This window comes from Equus caballus, chromosome 6 (genome assembly GCF_041296265.1).
Source record: "Equus caballus isolate H_3958 breed thoroughbred chromosome 6, TB-T2T, whole genome shotgun sequence".
Lineage (NCBI taxonomy): Eukaryota > Metazoa > Chordata > Mammalia > Perissodactyla > Equidae > Equus > Equus caballus.
The window spans coordinates 83,183,893-83,203,382 of record NC_091689.1 but is presented as its reverse complement, the minus strand read 5'-3'; the positions used below and the strand labels follow the sequence as shown (position 1 = coordinate 83,203,382).

General features: G+C 62.3%; 1 protein-coding gene across 10 annotated transcripts; it reads right to left on the bottom strand.

The window, feature by feature from the left end:
• Positions 1–48: 48 nt before the first annotated feature.
• Positions 49–19,445, bottom strand: TNS2 (tensin 2). 10 transcript variants are annotated; one of them, XM_023643621.2, is made up of 30 exons: positions 19,175–19,445; positions 18,327–18,426; positions 11,492–11,600; positions 11,006–11,043; positions 10,083–10,121; positions 9,737–9,775; positions 9,532–9,581; positions 9,147–9,318; positions 8,827–8,877; positions 8,415–8,537; positions 8,264–8,328; positions 7,355–7,438; positions 6,712–6,824; positions 6,558–6,618; positions 6,208–6,283; positions 5,827–5,956; positions 5,674–5,739; positions 5,482–5,595; positions 4,102–5,313; positions 3,812–3,962; positions 3,087–3,679; positions 2,894–2,983; positions 2,458–2,583; positions 2,170–2,262; positions 1,971–2,048; positions 1,722–1,799; positions 1,129–1,297; positions 988–1,056; positions 821–850; positions 49–689 (listed from the first exon to the last, which is right to left on the bottom strand). In XM_023643621.2, the coding sequence occupies exons 2-30, from the start codon at positions 18,399–18,401 to the stop codon at positions 551–553; spliced, it is 4,233 nt and encodes a 1,410-aa protein (XP_023499389.2). In that variant the 5' UTR covers positions 18,402–18,426; positions 19,175–19,445; the 3' UTR covers positions 49–550. The 10 variants fall into 10 exon arrangements, with proteins under 10 accessions (XP_023499389.2, XP_070127567.1, XP_070127568.1 ...); XM_070271466.1 differs by lacking the exons at positions 18,327–18,426; positions 19,175–19,445 and adding exons at positions 13,236–13,465; positions 14,225–14,271; XM_070271467.1 differs by lacking the exons at positions 18,327–18,426; positions 19,175–19,445 and adding an exon at positions 16,427–16,589.
• Between the last annotated feature and the right edge of the window lie 45 nt (positions 19,446–19,490).

Here is a 19,490-nt window from a genome sequence, read left to right as displayed (position 1 = left end):
CCATGACGCTTTGACCTTCCTGTGAACAAGGCATGACCCAACTCCAACTCAACCTTATAGAAATTCTTTATTATTAGACAAAAATAGACTCTTTCCCCCCCCTTTTCATGTGATCCCACTCTGATCTCTCTGTTCAGAGGGGGAGGCAGAGGAGGGAGCTCCTTGCTCCCTACACCTCTCCCCTCCCACTGCCGTGCTGGGCCCTGCAGCCGGGTGGAGCTGGCAGGGCTGTTCCCCTCCAGGGCTGATGTTCTCCTGCAGGTGGGGCTGTCCTGATCCCCTCCAGGGCTCAAGTGCTGCTGCCTCCTCACCCTTCACATGCCCATCTCTGCCATCTGCTCACGTGCAAGGTCACCCATGGGCCTGTCCACTTAGCTTAGCAGGCTGGGGGCGGGGAAGGAGAGCAGTGTCCCAGGCTGATGCCCACTCCCCGTTCCTAAGGGAGGGGGCTGGCTCCTGCATCTCCTGGGTCCAGGCCAGGGGAAGTGAGGGCTGTGTGGTGCTGGGAGGGGCGCAGTGTTGATGTGAGCTCTGAGCTGGTGGCCTGCCTTCATTTTCTCTGGCCCAGTAGAACTTTGGTGATGAAGGTGACAATGGCGCCTGCAGGCTGATCTGGGTCAAGCTCTGCAAAGAGGTGACACACATTCTCCCAGGGGCTTCCTGGCTTCTTGGCCACGAAACCAAAGATCCTAGGGGGACAAAGCCAGGGTTAGGAGGGGTGTAGCATTCCTTCCACAATGGACCGCAAAGTCAGGGCTGGGGAGGAAGGAGACGCTTCGATCCCTCAGAGGGAGGAGACTGTGCTGGTGGGGAGGCTTACTTGGAGGTGGTCCCGTCGGGGTTGGTCCATCTGCAGAAGGAGAAGAACTGTGAGGGAATGTTCCCCGGGGACGGCTCCTGAAGGAGGGGCTGGGGCTGGGGCTCTCTGGTCTGGGGACTGATGGGACCACAGGGCTGTGGGAGGAAAGGGGTGGGAGGGAGGGTCACCTCCGGTCCTGAGGGTCAGTGCTGGAGAAGGTGATGCTGTTCACTGGATAATGGCGGCGAAAGAAGAGCCTGCGAGAAGGAGGGTAGGGAAAGTCACACCCAGAAATTGGGGCCCCTCAGGGCCTAACTGCACATACTCACTTCCTTTGGTTGTCTGTCAGCGTAATGCCCTGGGCTGAGACCTTGAAGTGGACAACAGCTGGGGTTGGGCGGGGGCTACAGCTCAGAGCTGCAGAGCTGGCCCGGGCCACAGCTTGGGGGCCTGTCAGTGACTCTGTCTCCACTGAGGTCAGGTAGAGCACGCTGCAGGCTGTGGGGCAATAAGTGGGTCAGAGGGGAGCACTGGCTCTACCAGCCCCCAGATCTCCATCTCCTCCTAGTCTCCCCCGACCAGCTCTTGCACTTTCCCTGGCCAGTGCTGCTCGAAACGCATTAGAGTCACGTGGGTAACTTGTTACAAAGGCAGATTCTGGCTCCCCCAGATCTATAGTCAGAAATGCTGGAAAGCGGCCTGAGAACCGGCCTACCAACAAGTCTCCCCGCCGCCGTGATTTGTAAGACTTGGAGAACCCAGACAGGACCCCGTGCCCACCCCCTACAAACATGGGGCTCCCCCTGCCTTCATGGGTTAAATGCCCGTGTCAGGGCCTGCCCACGCCCAGGCCTTTCAGTGCCCCAAGCCTGTATCTTCAATGCCCCACTTGGTGCCCGGAGGGCGGGGGGAGAGGCCCCACCTGCGCCCTGACGCAGGAGGTCTGCCGCCGTGCTCATGTTGGTGGGCACCGGGGCCTCTGGGGTCTCCTCCAGGGGATCTGAGGGAAAGCAGGGCCAAGAGGGAAGGTCAGCAGGGAGTGGCAATCCCTAGGAGCTGGAGAACTCCCTCTCCCATTGCAAGCGGAGGCAGGCCGGGAGCCAGGACCCCCGACCTTCTGCCTTGGCTGCAGGTGGGGAGCGGAGGGGAGGACAGATTCCTGGACACCCACCTTTGCTGGGGATGCGCAGGCAGCAGGGCAGGGACAGCGGGGAGATGGAGTGCTGGGAGACCAGGGCGGACAGGCTGCCTGCAGGGAGAGGGGGAGTCCAGAGGGGCCCAGGGATGTCTCCTGCTTCCCCTGCACCCCCTGAGATCCCTTGGCCTCCCTAAACCAACCCCGGGTAGCGTCCCCGGGCCCTGCTTCTCACCAAAGTAGGGCTCACTGGGACAGCCCTTGATCTTCACCCCTTTGGGCCCAGTCTCAATGAGAAAATGGCGGACCAACTGTTCCAGTGGGTCCCCTGAGAGGAGGGGAGAGGAAGACTTTATCAGATTCTAGGTTCCTGCCTTCTCCCCTGCTGGGATTCTTTCCAGAGCAGGAGAGTCACTTCCTGCCCCTCCCCACCAAGAAGTGACATGGCCCACTCGCCTTGTCCTGCCTCTGGTACCAGCCCCCATGCCACCCGCCTGCTCCCTCAAGTTGGGGCATTCTGTACCTTTCCAGGGCTGGGCGCTGGGTGGGGGTGTAGCCACCTTGAGGGCCAGCCCGTAGGCTCCTTGGAATGAATGACTGTCCCTGATCAGGAAGGCCCCAGGGTCCTTGTCCTTCAGCAGGGCGATGGCTGGGGGAGGTGGGAGGAAAAGTTGTCAGAGTGGCAGACTGACCCCATGTGGCCCTGCTGCTCTGCTCCCCAGTTCCCCAGGCCTGTCGCCCTAACAGCTATGGCAGTGTTGGGCATCTGGGGACAGAACTTTAGAGTTAACAGGGCATTGACAATGTTGAGTCTAAACCTCCTTAGGCCCAAAGCCCAGAATCGCCTGCTACTGAGAGGCCAGCCCAGAGTAAACCCGCTGGGACAGAGGAGGCACCAAGGGCATCGGCTGCAAGGTGGGACTGCAGAGCCCCGAGGGCAGGGCAGGCTGGCATCTCACCTTGGTCACGGGACAGGTGTGGCTTGTACCAGAACTTGGACGTATCCTGGACAAACTTGACGTTGCTCTGGCTCTCTTGCACATGGGGCTCTAGGACAGGGAGGAACTGAGCTTGGCCCCAGGGCTCCCCTGTCCCCACATCACACCCTTGGGTTCTCGCAAGGTGGCCCCACCTCTCTCAAGGCCTTTATACCTGGGGGTTGGGGGACGTTATCCAGGAGCAGAGGTGCGAAGGTGACATGATGACTGGTGCCTCTGGCTGGTGGTGATGCCTGCTCTGGGCCCCAGGGTCCTCCTGGCTGTTGCCCAGGTCCCGGCAGGTGGCGTTTCTCGGGAAGTGGGGGCTGGGTGGGGCCACTGATGTCATAGGATGCAGCCAGGGGGAAGGCAGGTGTGGGTGAGCTCTGAGGTGGCTCCGGGCTGGCCACAAGCCAGGGCATCTGGGTAGGCACAGGGGTGAGGGGGGACCCATCCGGGCTATCTGGCGGGTCTCGAAGGCCCTGCCAGGGGGCATGGCGCAGGCCGGGCAGCGTGGTGGGCACATGGCCCCTTGGACTAGCACTGTCTGAGCGGCCTCCTGGGCTCCTCTCCTGAGGCCAGTCACTGGGTGAGCTGGGCGGGGAGGTCGAGGAGAAGGGGCTAGGGGTCGGAGGCTCAAGCCCACTTCTTGCTGGCAGCTCAGGAGCCTTTTCAGCGCCTCCCTGGGAAACAGGTGGCAAGGCCTCTCCAGGACTCAGTCTCTGAGTGGGCGCCAAGGTGGGGGACCTGGTGTCCTGCCTTTGGGCACTGTGGGGTGGGAGGGCAGGTGGTCAGCAGGGCCGCAGAGCCCCCGCTGTGAGCCGTCTCCCGCCCCCAGCCTTCCCTGTCGTGTCTGCTTGGATGAGGAGGTGCCCGGGCAGCCACGGCCCCTCTGCATACCTCTCCTTGCCCTGGACTGGGCTGCTGGTGTGCAGGGGCGTGGAGGGACCAGACAACTCTGAAGAGGCACTGCACTGGGCGTCTCGGGGAGACCGAGGCAGGGTACTGTGCCCGCTGGGGCCCTCCCTCCAGGAGACTGGCTCAGGCGACTCTGCAGGGAAGGGGAGAGGAGGGGCTGTGAGCTGGAACAGGCTTTCTGTCTGGCTCAGCTCTTTCTCACTCTGTGCCTTCACCACCATCTTCTAGAACCCTCCTCTGCCCTGGGCACTCCCCACCCCAGTGCCCCTCACCTGCAGATGTCAAGGGTCCTGCTGGGGCCAGGTGTCCAGGCAGTGGATACCTGTCCCCTCCCTCCTCTGCCGGGATCTCGTAGCTCAGCTTCCTGGATTGTGGGGAGGGTGGGCCACCCGGAGAAATGGAGCCAGCCCGTGGAGAGTGGGCACCAGGGCTGGGATACCCTCTGCCCTCGCCTGGAGCCCCACAGCTGTGAGGCACCCGGCCATAGGCTGGGCAGTAACTGGGCACTGCTCCTCCATAGCTGTACGTCACCAGGGCAGGGTATCCCGGGTGTCCATACCTGCCTTCAGGGCACCCGGCGCAGGGGCAGCCCTCATGCCTCTCCTCGCCCGCCTTGGGTGGCTTCAGGCAGCTGTAGTCAGGCACAGGGGCGTGGTGATGCCCACAGGCGGGCACCAGCAGAGGCAGGGGGTGCCCGGGCCGCATCGGGTGCAGAAGGGGCTTGCTGGCCTCGCTCACCCACCCCTCTCCAGCCTCCCTCTCCAGCCGCAGCCCATACAGGGCGGCCGTGGGCAGCGCCAGCTTCTCCTCACAGGCGGGGCATGAGCAGAGGGCAGGCAGCCCGGGGTCCTCCAGGATCACCACCTCCCGGTAGCCGGCGGCGCGGTAGCCACAGTCCCCATTGGCCGGTTTCCCCAGCTCTGGCAGGTAGGGGTGCGGCCCCTCGGACAGCGATCGGCAGAGGCGCCTCTTCTCCACTGAGGGCTCGGTGTAGCCCTGGGGGTGCCCCTCATAGCCCCCGTACGCCAGCCGCCGCCTCTCCAGGGTTCCCTCTGGTCGGTAGTAGCCCCCATTGGGGACCCCGCAGCCTTCCCGGTAGCCCTGGCGGCAGGAGCAGTGGCGGCTGAGGCCGGGTCGGTGGCCCGAATACATTCCGAGCGGGGGGCCTCCGGCCGTGGGGGGCTGCTCCTCGTCATCCAGGATGGCGGTCTCACGTCCAGCTCCCCGGCCCCCGCTGGCCACTCCACAGCCTCCCAGGAGGCGGTCCAGCTCCTGCCGCTCAGCGGCCGTCGGGGGTGGCCGGCCAGGGGACTCGGCGGTGGGCTCCGTGGTCAGTGTGGATGAATGGCCAGAGTCACTGCTGACTGAGAGCATGGGGGGTGGGGGTGGCTCTGGAGAGGGCGCTGGCGGGGTCTGACGGGGGCCCCGCTGCACCTGGGCATAAGGACTGCCATCCAGGGGGCCCTGGGTGTGGGTCAGGGAGCCTGAGAGCAGAGGATCAGGGAGGGAGGGCAGGCAGGGGAAAGGAGAGAGAGAGAGAGTTAGCGAGAAGGGACAGGGCTGGAGACTCCACGTCAGGGCAGGTCTCTGGGGAGGCAGGAGTGCGCCCCCCAAGCCGACACCTCCCACCAGCCTGGGCCTGCCGTACACACCATCCACACTGTCCTCGTGGTGCTGGTTGAAGTTCTCGTAAGAGTCCCAGCGCACAGCGGGCTCTGCGGTATTGTAGTCCACGGTGACCGAGGGGTCATTCCGTGGGGTGTGGCCTGTGGAAAGGTGGCCAGGGGTTGAGGAGCAGGGAGAGACAGCTGGCTGTCAGCCCCGAGCGCAAGACCTACTCTTACCTTTGATATTCTCGGGGCTGGAGGAGAAGACGAACTCCACCGCGGCTTGGAAGGGGACCCTCTCATCTGCAGGGAGTGGACAGTGAGGGGTCAGGCCCCCGCCTGCCTGCCCTCATCTGGGTCCAGCCCCAATGCCACTTGTCTCCCACTCACCGGTCCAGGCCTCGTCCAGCTGGTCCTTGGTAAAGGTGAGCCGTGGCCCGTGGATGGTGCATGTGTGGAACTGGACTCGGAACACAAGGGTCCGGTCTGTCCCCCGGCCACTCTTGTGATAGCAGGTCACCTGGGGAAGGGGAGAGAGACTGGGGGTCAGGCCCTCATGTCCACTTACGCCTCCTCTGTGCTTCTATCTTGGGGACTGTCTGGCCACAGCTCCACCCTGTCTCAACTTCAAGGTGGCCCCCATCTAGGGGACTCCCTTTTTCCCCACCAGTCTGCCTTGAATTGATGACTCACAAGCGCCTGTGCTGGCAAGATACACTGCCAGCCCCGGCCTCACCCCCAGGACCCTCCTTGTTGTTCAGGCCCTCTCACCATGACGTCGCCTTTGAGGAGGAGGGCTGGCTCCAGGCTGATACAAAGCTGCTGGGGACCAGGGCCTGCAATGTGACTGTGGAAGAGAGGAGAAGGCAGAGCTGAATCAGGCACTCAGGCTGGGGGGTGGGCATGCAGAAGCAGGAGGGAGTCGGGAGACCAGAGTCCGAGCCCTGAGTGAGAGACCGTTAGCTGAGCAGCAGCTTCCCCATCTGTACAGTGGACTCCATAACGGTATTAGTTTCAGGGGCAGTGGCTGGAGCTGGAGGCTCAGGTGTCAGGAAGGTTGGAGAAGCAGGGACCCAGGGAGCAGGGCTCCAGGGGAGCAGGGGCCTGGGAAGAGCACTCACTAGATTCCAGAGGTGTAGACAAGCTGCATGGACTGGTAGATCTTGAGGAAGGGCTGGAAGCCTGGCGGGGCAAGAAGCAGAAGGCACAGAGGGGTGGTGAGCGGAGGGGGTGGGGCACAGCCCTCCCCCTGGAGTACATCCCAGGTGGGCTCACCTGTGCCAGGTTCAAAGGCTGGAAGCATGGGCACAAGCACATAGTGCAGGAAGAGAGGGCTGCTGTTCATTCTGATGGAGCCGGACAGCAAACCACTGAAGTAGTTGATATACCTGGGGCGGGGGCATGTCAAGGAGAACATAAGCTCCTTCCTCTGGAGGTCCCCTTGTATCATTTCAACCATGCACACCTCTACCCACCCTTGGAAGGCCTGCCCTTCTCCTCAGCACTTCCTCCCCATCTTCCAGCTCACCAGAAAGTTCTTCCTTGCTTCTAACCTCCATCCTTCTTGCTGCCTCAAAGATTTTGTACTTGCTGCCCCCTCTGCCCGGAATGCTCACCCCCTAGATCTCTGCCTCACGTTATCGAGGTGGCCCTGACTGTTCTGCAAGTCTCTCTTCACCACAAGACTCAGCTTTATGTTCTTCATAGCACCATCCAGAATGATCTTGTCTACTTCTCCACAGGTTTATTGCTTCTCCCCGCTAGAATGTAAGCTCCATGAGAGCAGGGAAGTTGTTTGGCCTGAATTCTCAGCACCACAGTGCCCTGGCACACGGGAGGTGCTCCGGTCAGGTGCTGCATGAAGGAGCAGGCCTGGGCCCTGGAAGCCATGGAGGTCCACCCGACCCGGGCTGCTCACCGGCGCTGGGACGGCTGCAGCTCCGCGGCCACCTTGTCCTCGCAGAACTTGCGCATGGTAAGAGTAGCCAGTGCCTGGTCTGCCCTGGGGAGATCAAGGGCTGGTCTCCATTCTGGCCTCCCATCCCTGAGCCCCAGGGGAGGGGGAAGAGGTGCGATCCCCCACGTCTAGAGGAAGCCCTGAGCCGTGGTCAAGAGAACTAGAAATCCCACAGATGGTCACTTCACTAGTTGCTGGACCTCAGGCAATTGTTCCCTGAGTTTTAGTTTTCTCCTCTGGAAAATGGGACAGTAAGACCATGTTATGGTTTGAATTGTGTCCCCCCAAAAGATATGTACCTCAGAATGTGACCTTATTTGGAAATAGGGTCGCTGCAGATGTAATTAGTTAAGATGTTATACTGGAGTAGGGTGGGCCCTTAATCCAAGAGGATTGGTGTCCTTAGAAGAAGAGAAGAGACACAGACACACAGACACACAGGAAGGCCATGTGACGACAGAGGCAGAGACTGGAGTGCTGCCCCTGCAAGCCAAGGAGCACCAAGGGCGGCTGGCTACCACCAGAAGCCAGAAAGAGGCCCGGAAGGATGCCACTCAGAGTCTCTGCGGCAGCGCGGCCCTGTGGACACCTCAGTTTTACACTTCTAGCCTCCAGAGCTGGGACAGTACATTTCTGTTGTCTTAGCCACTGAGTTTACGGCACTCTGTCGCAGCAGTCCTAGGAAACTACCACAGATCATCTGCTGGGAACCGTGGTGGCACACAAGGGAGAAAAGGAAGTGGAGAGGTCAAGTTTATAGTAAACGGCTCTCTGCACACAGACATGGGCGTCAGGGGAGAGGGGCTCATCAAGGGTGAGCTGGAGGAAGGGCCATGGGGGAAGGGGCCACTCAGGGCCGGGGAGCCTCACCCTGCAGAGATCTTGCTGTAGTGCATGTAGGCAGAGACGATGACCCCGAGCTTGCCCTTGCTCCCCTGAGGATAGGAGACAGGGATGGAGAGCCTGCTGGGGTCCCAAGCTGAGGGCACCCCAGCCCTGCGAACCCGAGGTCCCAGCCCACCTTGCAGTATAGGACGACCACGTGCTGCGGGTCAGCACTGAGCCACATCTCCATGGCTTTGCAGATGGAGCACAGCTTGTCCAGGGGGGGCGCATGCAGCTCAGGCCAGCCGAAGTCCTGGACCTGGGGGGAGTGCAGGGGTGGAAGTCAGGGTGGGGGCCACGAACGAAGAGAGGTGGGTAGGGGTGGAAGAGGGACAGGGTGTAGGAGTCTAGGGGCAAGGTCAGGGGCCTGTTGCTTGTCTACGACAGTCTCAACACTTTCCTCACCCGTACAATGGGTGTCTCAAGTGCCACGTCATAGGGGAAAGTGCTTAAGTGTGAATTAGATGCCAACTGCTACTAATAACAACCAGAAGGCCGGGGGCTTCTGGGTGCGGGTGGGTCGGTTTCACGGCTTTAATCGCCCTTACCTTGGGGTTTAGGCGGGTCAGGTCATGTCTTTTCTCTGAAAGGTTGAAAAGCTGCAAGTAAAGGGGGGCTTTAGATGCAGTGACCTCAGGCAGCGAGGCGCGCTGGCGCGTGGAGGTGGCGTCACTCGCTGCGACCCTAACTAAGTCTTCCTCCAGAATGAGTAGGTTGCTAAGGACCGGTCCCGCTGTGACGGCCCAGCCCACCGCCTTCCCTGCCGGCTCCGGCCCCGCCCCCGCGGGCTTGACGTCAGGGAGCAGCCCGGCCCACCTGGAGCTCCCAGCCCTCTCATTGGCTGGCTGAGGCAGGCCCCGCCCCTCACCAGGTACTTGTCGCGGTGCTTGGACTGCAGCACGTGAGCCAGCTCGCGCAGGTGGCCCCGGTGTCGCTGCTCGTCCGGCCGCGCGGGGAAGGCGGCCGCCAGGATCCGCTCGGTCACGTAGGTGAGGTCCAGGTCCCAGCGGCGCTCCATGAGCGGGTCCAGGCTGAAGCTCCTGGGAAGGAACGCAGGCCGGGCACCCGAGGGGGCCAGTGTGATGGAAGGGCGTCCGGCCGACTGCAGGGGAGGCCTCTGGGGTCCTGAGGTGGGCGGGACTGCTGGGGGGGCGTGGGGCTGCCCGGAGAACTTTGTTGGGGGGCACTGCCCTGGGCTGAGGTGTGTGGCCATCGGAAAGGGCTCCGGTGGGACCACCCCCGCGCCCACTTACCTGGGCAGGGTGCTGCGCTGCTTTGAGTGGTTAAGAGACTTGGTGGATCCCTGGTGGATGAGAAACCGTGTGTGAACGTCTCTTTCGGTAGCCTCACTCTAGGCTCCCCGCTCCAGAAGTTTCCATGAACTTCTGTCCTCTGAAGAAACCTAGGTTCTCACTCCCAGAGCCACCCGCTTCCGCCCCTCCTCCAGCAGCACCTTACCAGGTGCTCTATGCGCCTCACGGGGGCCGTGTTTCTCCGCTAGAGGGCGACGCGGGAGGAAAAGGGAGTGGTTAGGGCAGGGCAAGGACCAGTCAGCCTGGAGGTAGAGAGAGGGCATGCCAGGGGCCCTGTGAGGAGTCCTAGCCCCCAGCAGGCCCAAAAGAACAGGAAGAGCACAGGGCTCAGGCATTTTTTTCCCTCTCCTCTGGATGCCATCCCTCTGGATGCCCAATACCCACAGCAGTCCATTCAAGGACACCTCCTGGGGGCCCTCTATGTGGCCACCAGACCTCTGGACACTGCAGCCAGGTTCCTTCCTCCCTCACCCATCCCAGAGCACACTCACCAGCTCCACAGGAGGCAAGGCCTGACAGGATGAAGTCACCTGGAAGGAGACCCGAGTGAGGGGCTGAGCTCCTAGTGAAATGGGCTCTCCCGCGCTTGAGGATGGGGCCGCCCCTCAGCTTCAGCAAGATGGTGGAGGGGCTGTCAGCAGATGGGCGCAGGATCCAGCTGAGGTTCCTCTATTTAAGGGAGCCTCCCTCCAGCCTCTCAGTCCCCCACCCCGGGCCCCCAACTTGTTGCTCTTGGCTCCCAGCCCCCTGCCCACACAGACCCCCATTCATCCAGCTGCAGAGCAGGAGTTATATATAGAGCCATGCAGGCAGCCCATGGCCAGGGACGGACACTGGCCTCTTTCACTGGGAGACCCCGCCCCTGGGCACACTGCTCCCCCAAGCCAGTTCCGAGGCCCTGGGACCCCCCGCACTGCAGGAGGAGGACCAGGGCACCTCCTCCGAGATGGGGCTGTCTCAGGTTCCCAGTGCACAGTGGGTACTATCTACAGCTGGCACCTCTGCCCAGCCTTTCCAGGGCCCAGGACCAGACCCACTCTGGCATCCTGAGGACCCTTCCCCAGGGAGAAGGCACAGCCCATCCGGCTGCCCAGTCTCTCAAGTCCTGCTCCCCCACCCACCCACCCCACCCTTCCTCCTCCTCATTCTCCTCCTCTTCCCCACCCCCCATCCTCTCGCCAGCTGCAGCCTGGGCACAGCACCAAGACAAACGCCGTCTTGCTGTCCACCCGCCTGGGCCAGCCCTCCAGGGGGTGGAGTAGGGTGGTTCTTAAAGGGCCCAGTACAGCACCCTCTCCTACCCAAGCTGGGGTTCCCCAGTGATGAGAGGGGTGGGGCTTGATGCTAGTGTGGCTGGAGAACCTGTTTCACAGGAGGAAGGGACCCAGTCCCCCTCCCCCCATCAGGTACCCACCTTTGCTTCACATTTTCTGTGTGTCGCCACCTTGCAGACTAGAGGAGAATGAGGTGGGGAGAGGGGTTAGCAGGAGCCTCTTAGGGGCAGAAGGGGTAGGCTCCTCCCATCTCCCCAGGCCCTGGAACCAGAGTTCAAGGGAGGCATATGGCAGTGGGGTACTACTGCCCAGGCCAGGGAGGGAGGGAGCCAGAGGTCATGTTCCAGGGTGGGTGGGGGTGAGGAGGAAGGGAAGGAGGGAAGCCCCCAGCCACAGGTCAGGGTGGGTAGGCTGTGGAGAGTATTGGGTCTCCTGGGTTGCTGGGGCTGTTTGCCATGGGGAGGAAGGGCTGTTGGTAGAGAAGGTGGCTGCCTCTTGGCGCCCCTGTCGCCCTGTCCACCGGCAGCATGCACATTACAGGTTATGTCCTCTGAGCTGGCCCGCCGCAGTTGTGGAGCACAGTGGCACTGGCTGGAGGCTCTGAGTCACAGGACAGGGCGTCTTACCTCTGCACGAGACGCCTGTCCCATCGATGGTCACCTTACACACTGCGCAGACCGGCGGTTTCTTCCGGAATACCTTCTCCCGGAAGCTATGTGGCTCGGCTTTCCTAGGCTAGGGGTGGAGGGACAGACAGACAGAGGTGTCAGTTCCCACTGGGCCCATTTCTGGGACTGGCTTAGGGCCTTAGCACCTCACTAGTTTCTTCCTTCCTCTCTCCTCATAAAGCCCCTCACTCGTAGTACGCACTTGGCCACAGCTGTTTCCGGGCACTGGCAGGACCTGTCCTCGACAGTGTATGCAATCTGGCCCCTTGCGTCACCCTAGCTGGGTCAGCTCCTCCCCAAGGGATCACTGAGGCCCCTCGCGTGGCCCTGGTGTGTGACACCTTGTGGTCACTGCCACCCCAAACCCTAGAGTCTTCCTCCTGGTGCAGGGTGCTCTCTGCCTGTCCTCTGTGAGGCCTGTTCCTCCTCCCACCCTGCCGTCCCCAGATGGAGGCCTGCGTGCAGACGTGAATGCAGGATGTCGGTCATGCAGCACCAGACTGACCCGGCCGGAGTGGCCTCAGCCGGTCCTGCCGCCCTGGCTCCCGCCGTCCGGCCCCACGCTCCAGGCAGCTGACGTGCCGCCCCCCCCGCCCCCCCCCCCGGCCCCCGTGTCAGAACAACATGTTTACTCATTGTGCATTGAGGCGCGGGTGGCAACAGTGTAAGGAGGGGCCACAGTGCTGGAGGGAGGCAGACAGAGGCAGCACCCTGGGGCAGTACTGAGCCACCGTGCTACTTCTGGCTATAGCGAGTCACTCGAGGAGGTTCAAGCGGGATTCCAGAATTGAATTGGGAAGGGGGTAGACCACCTGCTCTGTTGGGCCCCTCCCCACCCAGCCGTCCAGTGAGGCAGGAGGCTGGGATGCCCCCTTTAGGCCTAGGCCTACCTCAGACCCATCCCTCCCACTGTGGGTTCACTCCTCCTTTCCTCTGGGGACCATTTGCCTCCTCCTCTTCCTCTCTCTTACCCATTTTTCTCCTCTGGAGTCCAAGTTCCTGCCTCCCCACTTCCATGGTATTGCCTCATGTTGCCCTGAACTGCTTTTTCGGGGGTAAAGTGAGAAAATGTGGGGAAAGGGACTGATGGGCCCCAGGCAGCACCTCTGGTCTCTTGGCTGCCCCCAAAGCAGCTGGATTAAACCCAACCTGAACCCCTGGGCTGGACCAACCTTGCCAGACCCACTAGGAGACTCGGGTGCATTCTAGAATTAACAGCACACACAGCTGATGTCAGTGGAAAGCAGAGCCCCGTGTCTAAAGCACTCCTGGGACCTGGCCACCTCCCTCCCTTCCTTTGCCACCCCCACCCCATTTCCTCCCAACTCCTCGGCTCAGGGAAAGGCCTGATCTCTTAGCCCTGCCCTGGGGCTCCAGGACAGTACCTGGAAAGGTCCTACAATGAAGTATATCTGGGCACAGGTTCGGGGGCCAGGAGCCCCAGGCTTGGCCTGGACTAGGGCAGGGAAGGTGACAGAGTTGCTAAAACGGACAGCAGGTCTTGCTTTAACCCAAACTTTTGCTGCCTCATGCCACAGCCCTGGACACCCCAAAGGGGCAGAGTAAGAAGGGATGGGGGCCAGGGGGAGAAGACTGAGGAAGCTGGAATTGAGAAAAGGGCCTGGCCTGCATCCTGGCCCCCTCCCCCACTACCCACACCTCCACCCCTGCCCCTCCTCTGCCCAGCGGCGGGCACTCCTACCCTGCTGGTGGCCCGGCTGCTGTCCCTCCTCCCCAGAGCTCTGAGCAGCCTCTCCACGGGGCCGCTGGACTTCATGGTGTCCGGCCTCCACGGCTGGCTGGGGTGCTGGCCGCGGGGCCCGAACAATGCTGGGGCCTGGCCCGGGGCTTCCTGGAAGCGGCCTGGCGGAGGCAGCCGCTTCCCCTGGGTGGAGGGCAGGCTGTCTGGCTGGTGTGAGGAGCAGCCCAGCCCTGGAAGTGGAGGGGAGTGCAGGCGGGAAGGGGGCAGGTCGCTGCTCCAGGAAGTGGGGGGGGGGTGGGTGGGGGAGGCCAGGAGATCAGATTCCCAGGATCTACCCTGCTGGGAGTGTCAGCCCAGGATCTTTTGCCCTCTAACCCCACCCCCTGCTCTGGAGCTGCCCCTGCCCAGGGATCCAACCCATCCAGGGATCTATAGGGATCCTGAGATCCAGCCCCCGGTGGGGCGGGGCAGGGGCGGGGTGGGAATTTAGGTCTTAGGGCAGGGCTCAAGGGCCAGTGGGGAACACCGTGTCCCTGGCCAGGCCAGCCTTCCAGCCTGAACCCTCAGGCTCTCTGGGGACTTCCAGTGGGGAGGGAGGGGGAGCTGGGAATCGCTACCCCGGCCAGCCCAGGATCTGGAGTGCATCCTGAGGGCCAGCATCCTGCCTCAGTTTCACCAGTTGTGAAGTAGAAAAAGGAAACCATGCACTGCCTCCCACCCCCTACACACCGAAGGGCCAGATTCCAGCGGAGGAATGCTCTGCCCACAGGAGTGATCCATTCCCCCGCCCCAGCTCAAGGCATGGGAGGCCCTCCTCCTGCAGCCCCCAGCTGCTCTGCTCCTGACCCAGTCTCCGCTCACCCCTTCCCTGGGCTGGTTTTAGCCAGACCTCAGATGCCCAGCCCCTCTTTCGAGCCCCCACTTGGCCCCCACCCCAGGCCCTAGGGCTGGGGCCCTCTCCCTCCCTGCCACCGAAGCCTGAGGACTACCTTCATGGCTCTCCCAGCTCTGCCCTCCTTCCTCAGCAGCTGTCACAGGGTCTGAGGACTGGACCAGAGGCCCCCTCCCAACACATACTCCACCCCCCCTCCATGGGCCTCTTGCCTCCCTCCTGGGAACATGGCCAACTTCCTGTCCCGGGAGGCAAGGGAAGGAGGTGGACTGGGGCCTTGGGAAGGGGGGGGAGGGGGGGCAGTAATCTTCCAAAAGTATAAGGGGTTAATGGCCTGGGGGTCCTCGGCCTCAAGCCTTGGACAGCAGCCTCCCCCCACCCCAACCGGAGCTGTCACTTGAAAGAATGTGTAAACATGCCCCCCCTGGTTTGCATGGCATTTACTGAATGTCCCAGAGCTCAGGCAACTCCCCCAGCTCTGGCTTCTCCCACCAGGTCCTCAGAGGTCCCTCTTCTGCCCTCTTGCCCCTGGGGCTGGTCTAATCCTGCCTTCTCTGGGATGAGCCCCCTGATGGGAGCCCACTCAGCTCTTCCCTGGACCTGCCTGGGCTGAGGCTTCTTCTCCTTTGAAGGCCTGATTCTCCTTCCAGGTCAGGAAGTCTGTCCCCAGAGTACCTTGGCCAGAGGACCATCTGTGTGGCAAAGACTGGGCCCCTGGGCTGTAACTGGAGAGGGCAGTGGCTCCGCAGCCCACTTCCACCCCACCGGCCCTGGCTGGGTCCCACGACATTCTAGGCCCCTGGCCAGTGTGGGCAACTGGGGGAGGAGGGGCAGTGGGGTAGGTGGGTGGGGGTGGCCTTTTTCTGCTCGTCTTGCATGACCAGGACCCCTCCAGCATGCTTCTTTCTACTCCTGCTGCCTCCGGAGGGGCTGAAAGTCCCTTCACTTGACGGTCACCCTCACCTGCAACAGGTCCCCAACCATCCTCTGACCCTCAGTGTTCTCCTCGTGGGGGGTGCACTAACCTGTGTGTTGGGTGGCCAGGGAAGCATGGCTTTGAGTCCCTCCCCACCCAGTGGAACACCTCTGAGGGAAGATGGAGGTGACAGAGTGCTTATCCCTCAGCCAGAGCTAAGAGGAAAGTACCTCCCTCGGGCAGGGCTGGGAAGGCATGGCCAGACCCCCGAGGACCCTCGCCCTCCTCCTGCCTGGAACATTCCAGAGCCTGTCAGCCTCTCCCCTAGCCTGGCCCCCTCTCACTCCAAAGCCTTGGGTTTGTTTGGAGAAACCCCTCCACCCACACTCCCCCTTCCTGGAAATAGCTGTGGTTGGATGAGAGGCCGGGAGCGCGGAGGAGGGGTGAGGCCCAGGGAAGGAGAGAGGGAGCGAAGGCGGGGGCTGGTGGTGGGGGGATATGAGCGTGCCCGGTGGGATCTGGGAACCTAGAGTAGCAGCAGAAGAGGCTGAGGAGGGGGGCAGGAACCTCATCAGCCTCCTCTGTGCCCGCTCTCTGCCTCGGTTTCCCCAGATGTGAAGGAGAAAGGGAAAACCCTCACACGCACTCGCCCCGCCAGTTCCCGCCCAGGTCCGGGGCCCGCGCGCGGAGGGCTGGGGGGGTGGTGCCCGTCGAGGAGCGGCGCCTCGTGCGGAGGGCGGCGAGCGAGTGCGTGGCGGGCCGGAGCAGCGCCAGCCGGGCGGCGTGTACGCGCAGGACGCGCGGAGGCGTGGCGGCCCCGAGCGGCGTGTGACCGCGGGCCGCGCCCGCCCCTGTCACCTTCCTGGCCTCCAGCTGCCCTGCTCGCCGCGGCCCGCCCGACCCCCGACCCCCGACCCCCGCGCCCCTGCCGCAGCCCTGGGGCGCCGCTCCGCTCCCCGCGGCCCTCGAGCCCCGGCAGCCCCGCGCCCCCTGGCGCCCGCCCCCGGCACTGCCCCCCGGCCGTGACGCACAGGCCGCCGCCCTCCCGCCCGGCGCGGCGCGGCCACTCACCTGCGGGGGGCGCCCGGCGGGGCGGGGGCGCGGCGGGGCGGGGCAGCAGCAGGGGGAGCCCCCGGGCCAGCCCATCGCGCCGGCCCGCGCCGAGGCACGCGGAGGAGGCGCAGGAGGCGGGAGCGGGCGCGCCGCGCTCGCCTGGGCTCCCGCCCGCCCGCGGCCCGCTGCCGCGCCCGCCCTCTCCGCCCTCCCGCGCGCTCCCCTCCCTCCTTCCCCGCTCCAATCCCCACGTCCGCCCGCTCCCCGCCCCCTCGTCGTCCTCCTGCGCCCGCTTCTCCTCCCCACCTTCCCCTGCGAACCCACGCTTACAAAGAGCCGAGAGGAGAGGAGCGCAGAGCCTGGCGGAGACAGAGAGACGGGGAGATGGGGAGAGATTGAGAGAGGCGGACGCGGAGAACACAGGGCCGGGACGATCTCAGAGACGGCAGCACGGCCACTCCACAGGAGTGTGTTTGGGATTGGGCCTGACCCCGAAGCCTGGTCTGGTGGGGGCTAGCGCCACCTACCCACTGGGGCGCCAGAGTCAGATGAAGATACTACATGTCACTTGTGTCCCAAGTCTCTGGACACCCTTCCTTGTTCCTCTGCCCCACGGGGACTTGTCGGGTGCCACCTATTCTCCCCAAAGGACTCACAGCAGAAGACCTCCACGCCGAATTCAAACCCCACCCCCCTCCCCCTAAGCAGCTCCAGTCAGCCCGTCCATCACACTGCTTTGGAGCTGGACTGTCATTCCCACTCCCTAGGAGACTTAAGAAAGTCTTCTCGCATTTAACTCAAGTCCCAGACTTCCGAATGGAGATGGAAGTTCATTCTGTGGTCTAACCTCATTCACGTGTTTTGCAGCGTCTGGGTCTGGTATTGGATAGCAACCTCCTGGAACTGAGCTAATGGCCACGGGGCTGGTCTGAGTTGTGCCACCCTGGCGGGGAAGGTATAGGGAAGGGATGTCTTTCTAGAAGCTCTGAATCGATTCCCATTCCCGGATTCTCCAATGTTCTTTAGCAGTGAACACTTCCTGAAACTTTCTCCCTCCCCGACCCTCCCCTCTGGATTTTCCATGATGAAAACTGGGCGGGGGGTGTGGTGGTGGTGGTGGTGGATTCTGAGGAGCCAGTGCCCAGGGCTCAATGCCTAAGCCGGCTCGAGGCACCAATACCACCAACGCTGAGGCCCCCCGTCCCTCCCTGTCTCATCCCTCAGCTGGGTCCTCTCTGTGCTTGTCTTGCCTTTGGCGAAGCCGCGCAAGTCTGGTTCTGATTTCCAGGGGGTGGAGCGCCTGATTCCAATCTGGTGGCAGGGAAGAGGCTGTGAAGCAGCACTTGGCGACAGTATGGGTCCCCTAGAGACTGGCATTTGGAAGGGGTGGGCGTGTCGGACTGGGGAGCCTGGATCTTACTGCTCTTGGCTGAGTTGGTGTCCAACAGGCAGTCTTAGAGGTTGGAGCAGCGGGAGTCCCTGGGGGCTGGAGGAAGGGCTGGGCGGTTGGAATGGAGCGGGGAAGGAAGAGGTAGGGAGGCGCTGGGAGGAGTTTGGAGAAGATGGGAGGAGAGTGACAGGGATCAGAGGCTGCTGGGGAAGGGGCAGGGCTGAAGGTCATTCCGGGCATTTTGGCAAGATTTGATTATGTAGTCGAGATACATTTGACATGAAATTTTGCTCATTTCTTTGGAGCCTAGAGCTAGCTCTTTTAACATCTGGCCCTTCCCAGAGTTCATTAGGGTCTTTGACTGGGCTCCAAGGTGTATCCCAAGGGGGTAGGTTCCAATCTCTAAAGGTACCAAGAGAGGAGGCACTTGATTGGATCCCAGAGCAGTGGGCAGGGCTAAAGCCTCACATTCATGCTGGTCTTGCTGCCCCTAAGAGGAACTTGAGATTCCAAGGAATTGGGAGCCGGTCATAGGATGGGTAGCTGGACTTCCAGCTCAGACTTGATTCCTGCTCTCAATGTGGGGACCAGGAGACAAGGAGGCTGCAGGAGGGAAGCTGATTAGGAAGGGCGAGAGTGAAAGATTATACAGGAGGTGGCTTCGGGGGGGGGGGGGGTGTGTGAAATAAACATGGGTGGCACATGGGCCCAGCGGGGCATTACCAGCTCAAAGCAGCGGGAGCTGCAGAAAGGAAGGGGAAGGCAGGCCAGCCTGCGGTTAGCAAAGGTGAAATGAATTCAGGCACACCCTCTGACCTCCCTCCAGGCAGGTTTTCTTACCTTGACTATGCAGAGCGCAGCCCATCTTGGCACTGAAGGCTGAACCCCCTCTTCCATTGTCTGGGGTGATCCCATGTCTGTGACCGAGTGTGCTCAGATCCTTGGGGTGGGGGACCATAGGAGGAGGACAGTGAGGGTGTGGGCTGTCCTGGCTGGAGGAGCACTGGGTCAGGGGGAACTTCGGTGGAGGGTCTGGGCGCTGGGAACCAGGAAGAGCGGGGGAAGGGGCAGAGCTGACTCCCGAGGCGGATCTCCTGGCTGAGGACAGAGGATGTATTGTCCAGCTGGGAGGTTGCTACAGCTGGGCGGGGAGCAGCACAGCTCCCCTCTTTCAAACTCCTTTTTGGTGAGGCTGGAGGGTGAGAGAAGGCGAGTCCCCCCTTCACTTGTGGCCCTGGGGGCTCCACTGGTTGCTGAGAAACAAGGTTGCATTTGAGAAATAATGTTTCCCAGGAGCAGATGTGTAGCTCTCCCACTTCCTGAGAAACCAGATGCTGCGAGCAAGCTTAGCAGCCGAGGTGACGCCCTCAGCACTCACTGGGAGCCTCAGGGCCTTGGGATGCGAGCCTAATGCTTGATTCTGTTTAGGGGAAGCGAGGCTATCTGCACTGGAAGACACACGGGAGCCAAACAGCGTAAAGTTGACCCTTGTAAAGTAGGATGCCAGGCCTACATCCATCTGGCAGCTCAAGGTTCACAGTGGGGTGACAGTCAGGGCCGACTAGTCCTGGGATCCATTTCTGCACTTGGGCTTCTGAGAGGGTGCACACATCCTACCAGCGCCTCCCTTTCCCTTGAACTTAGAGCAGCCTCTTGGGGCACAGTGCAGGGAGTCCCTTCTTCCTTACCCTTTCTGTGCCCAACTTTCCAGTTAGCCTTTTCCACCTTTGTCCTCCCTCTTTCCGTCACCATTTGCCCAGATCTCAGTACTGCATGGCGAGAGGAGGGGCTCGACACGAAGGCTTGGAGAACAGGAGTGAGGCTAGTTCCTGTGGTGGAGCCGCAGTGAGCGAGCGCTGCTGGCCGGGGCCTTTGCCTCCCTCCCTAGGCCCAGGCGGGCAGGCTTTCGAATCATCACAGCACTGAGCCCCATCCCTCAACCTTGGAGATCAGTTTGCTGGCAGGAAACTACAAGAGCAGCTGCTGCGGTTGGCCCAGGAGAGC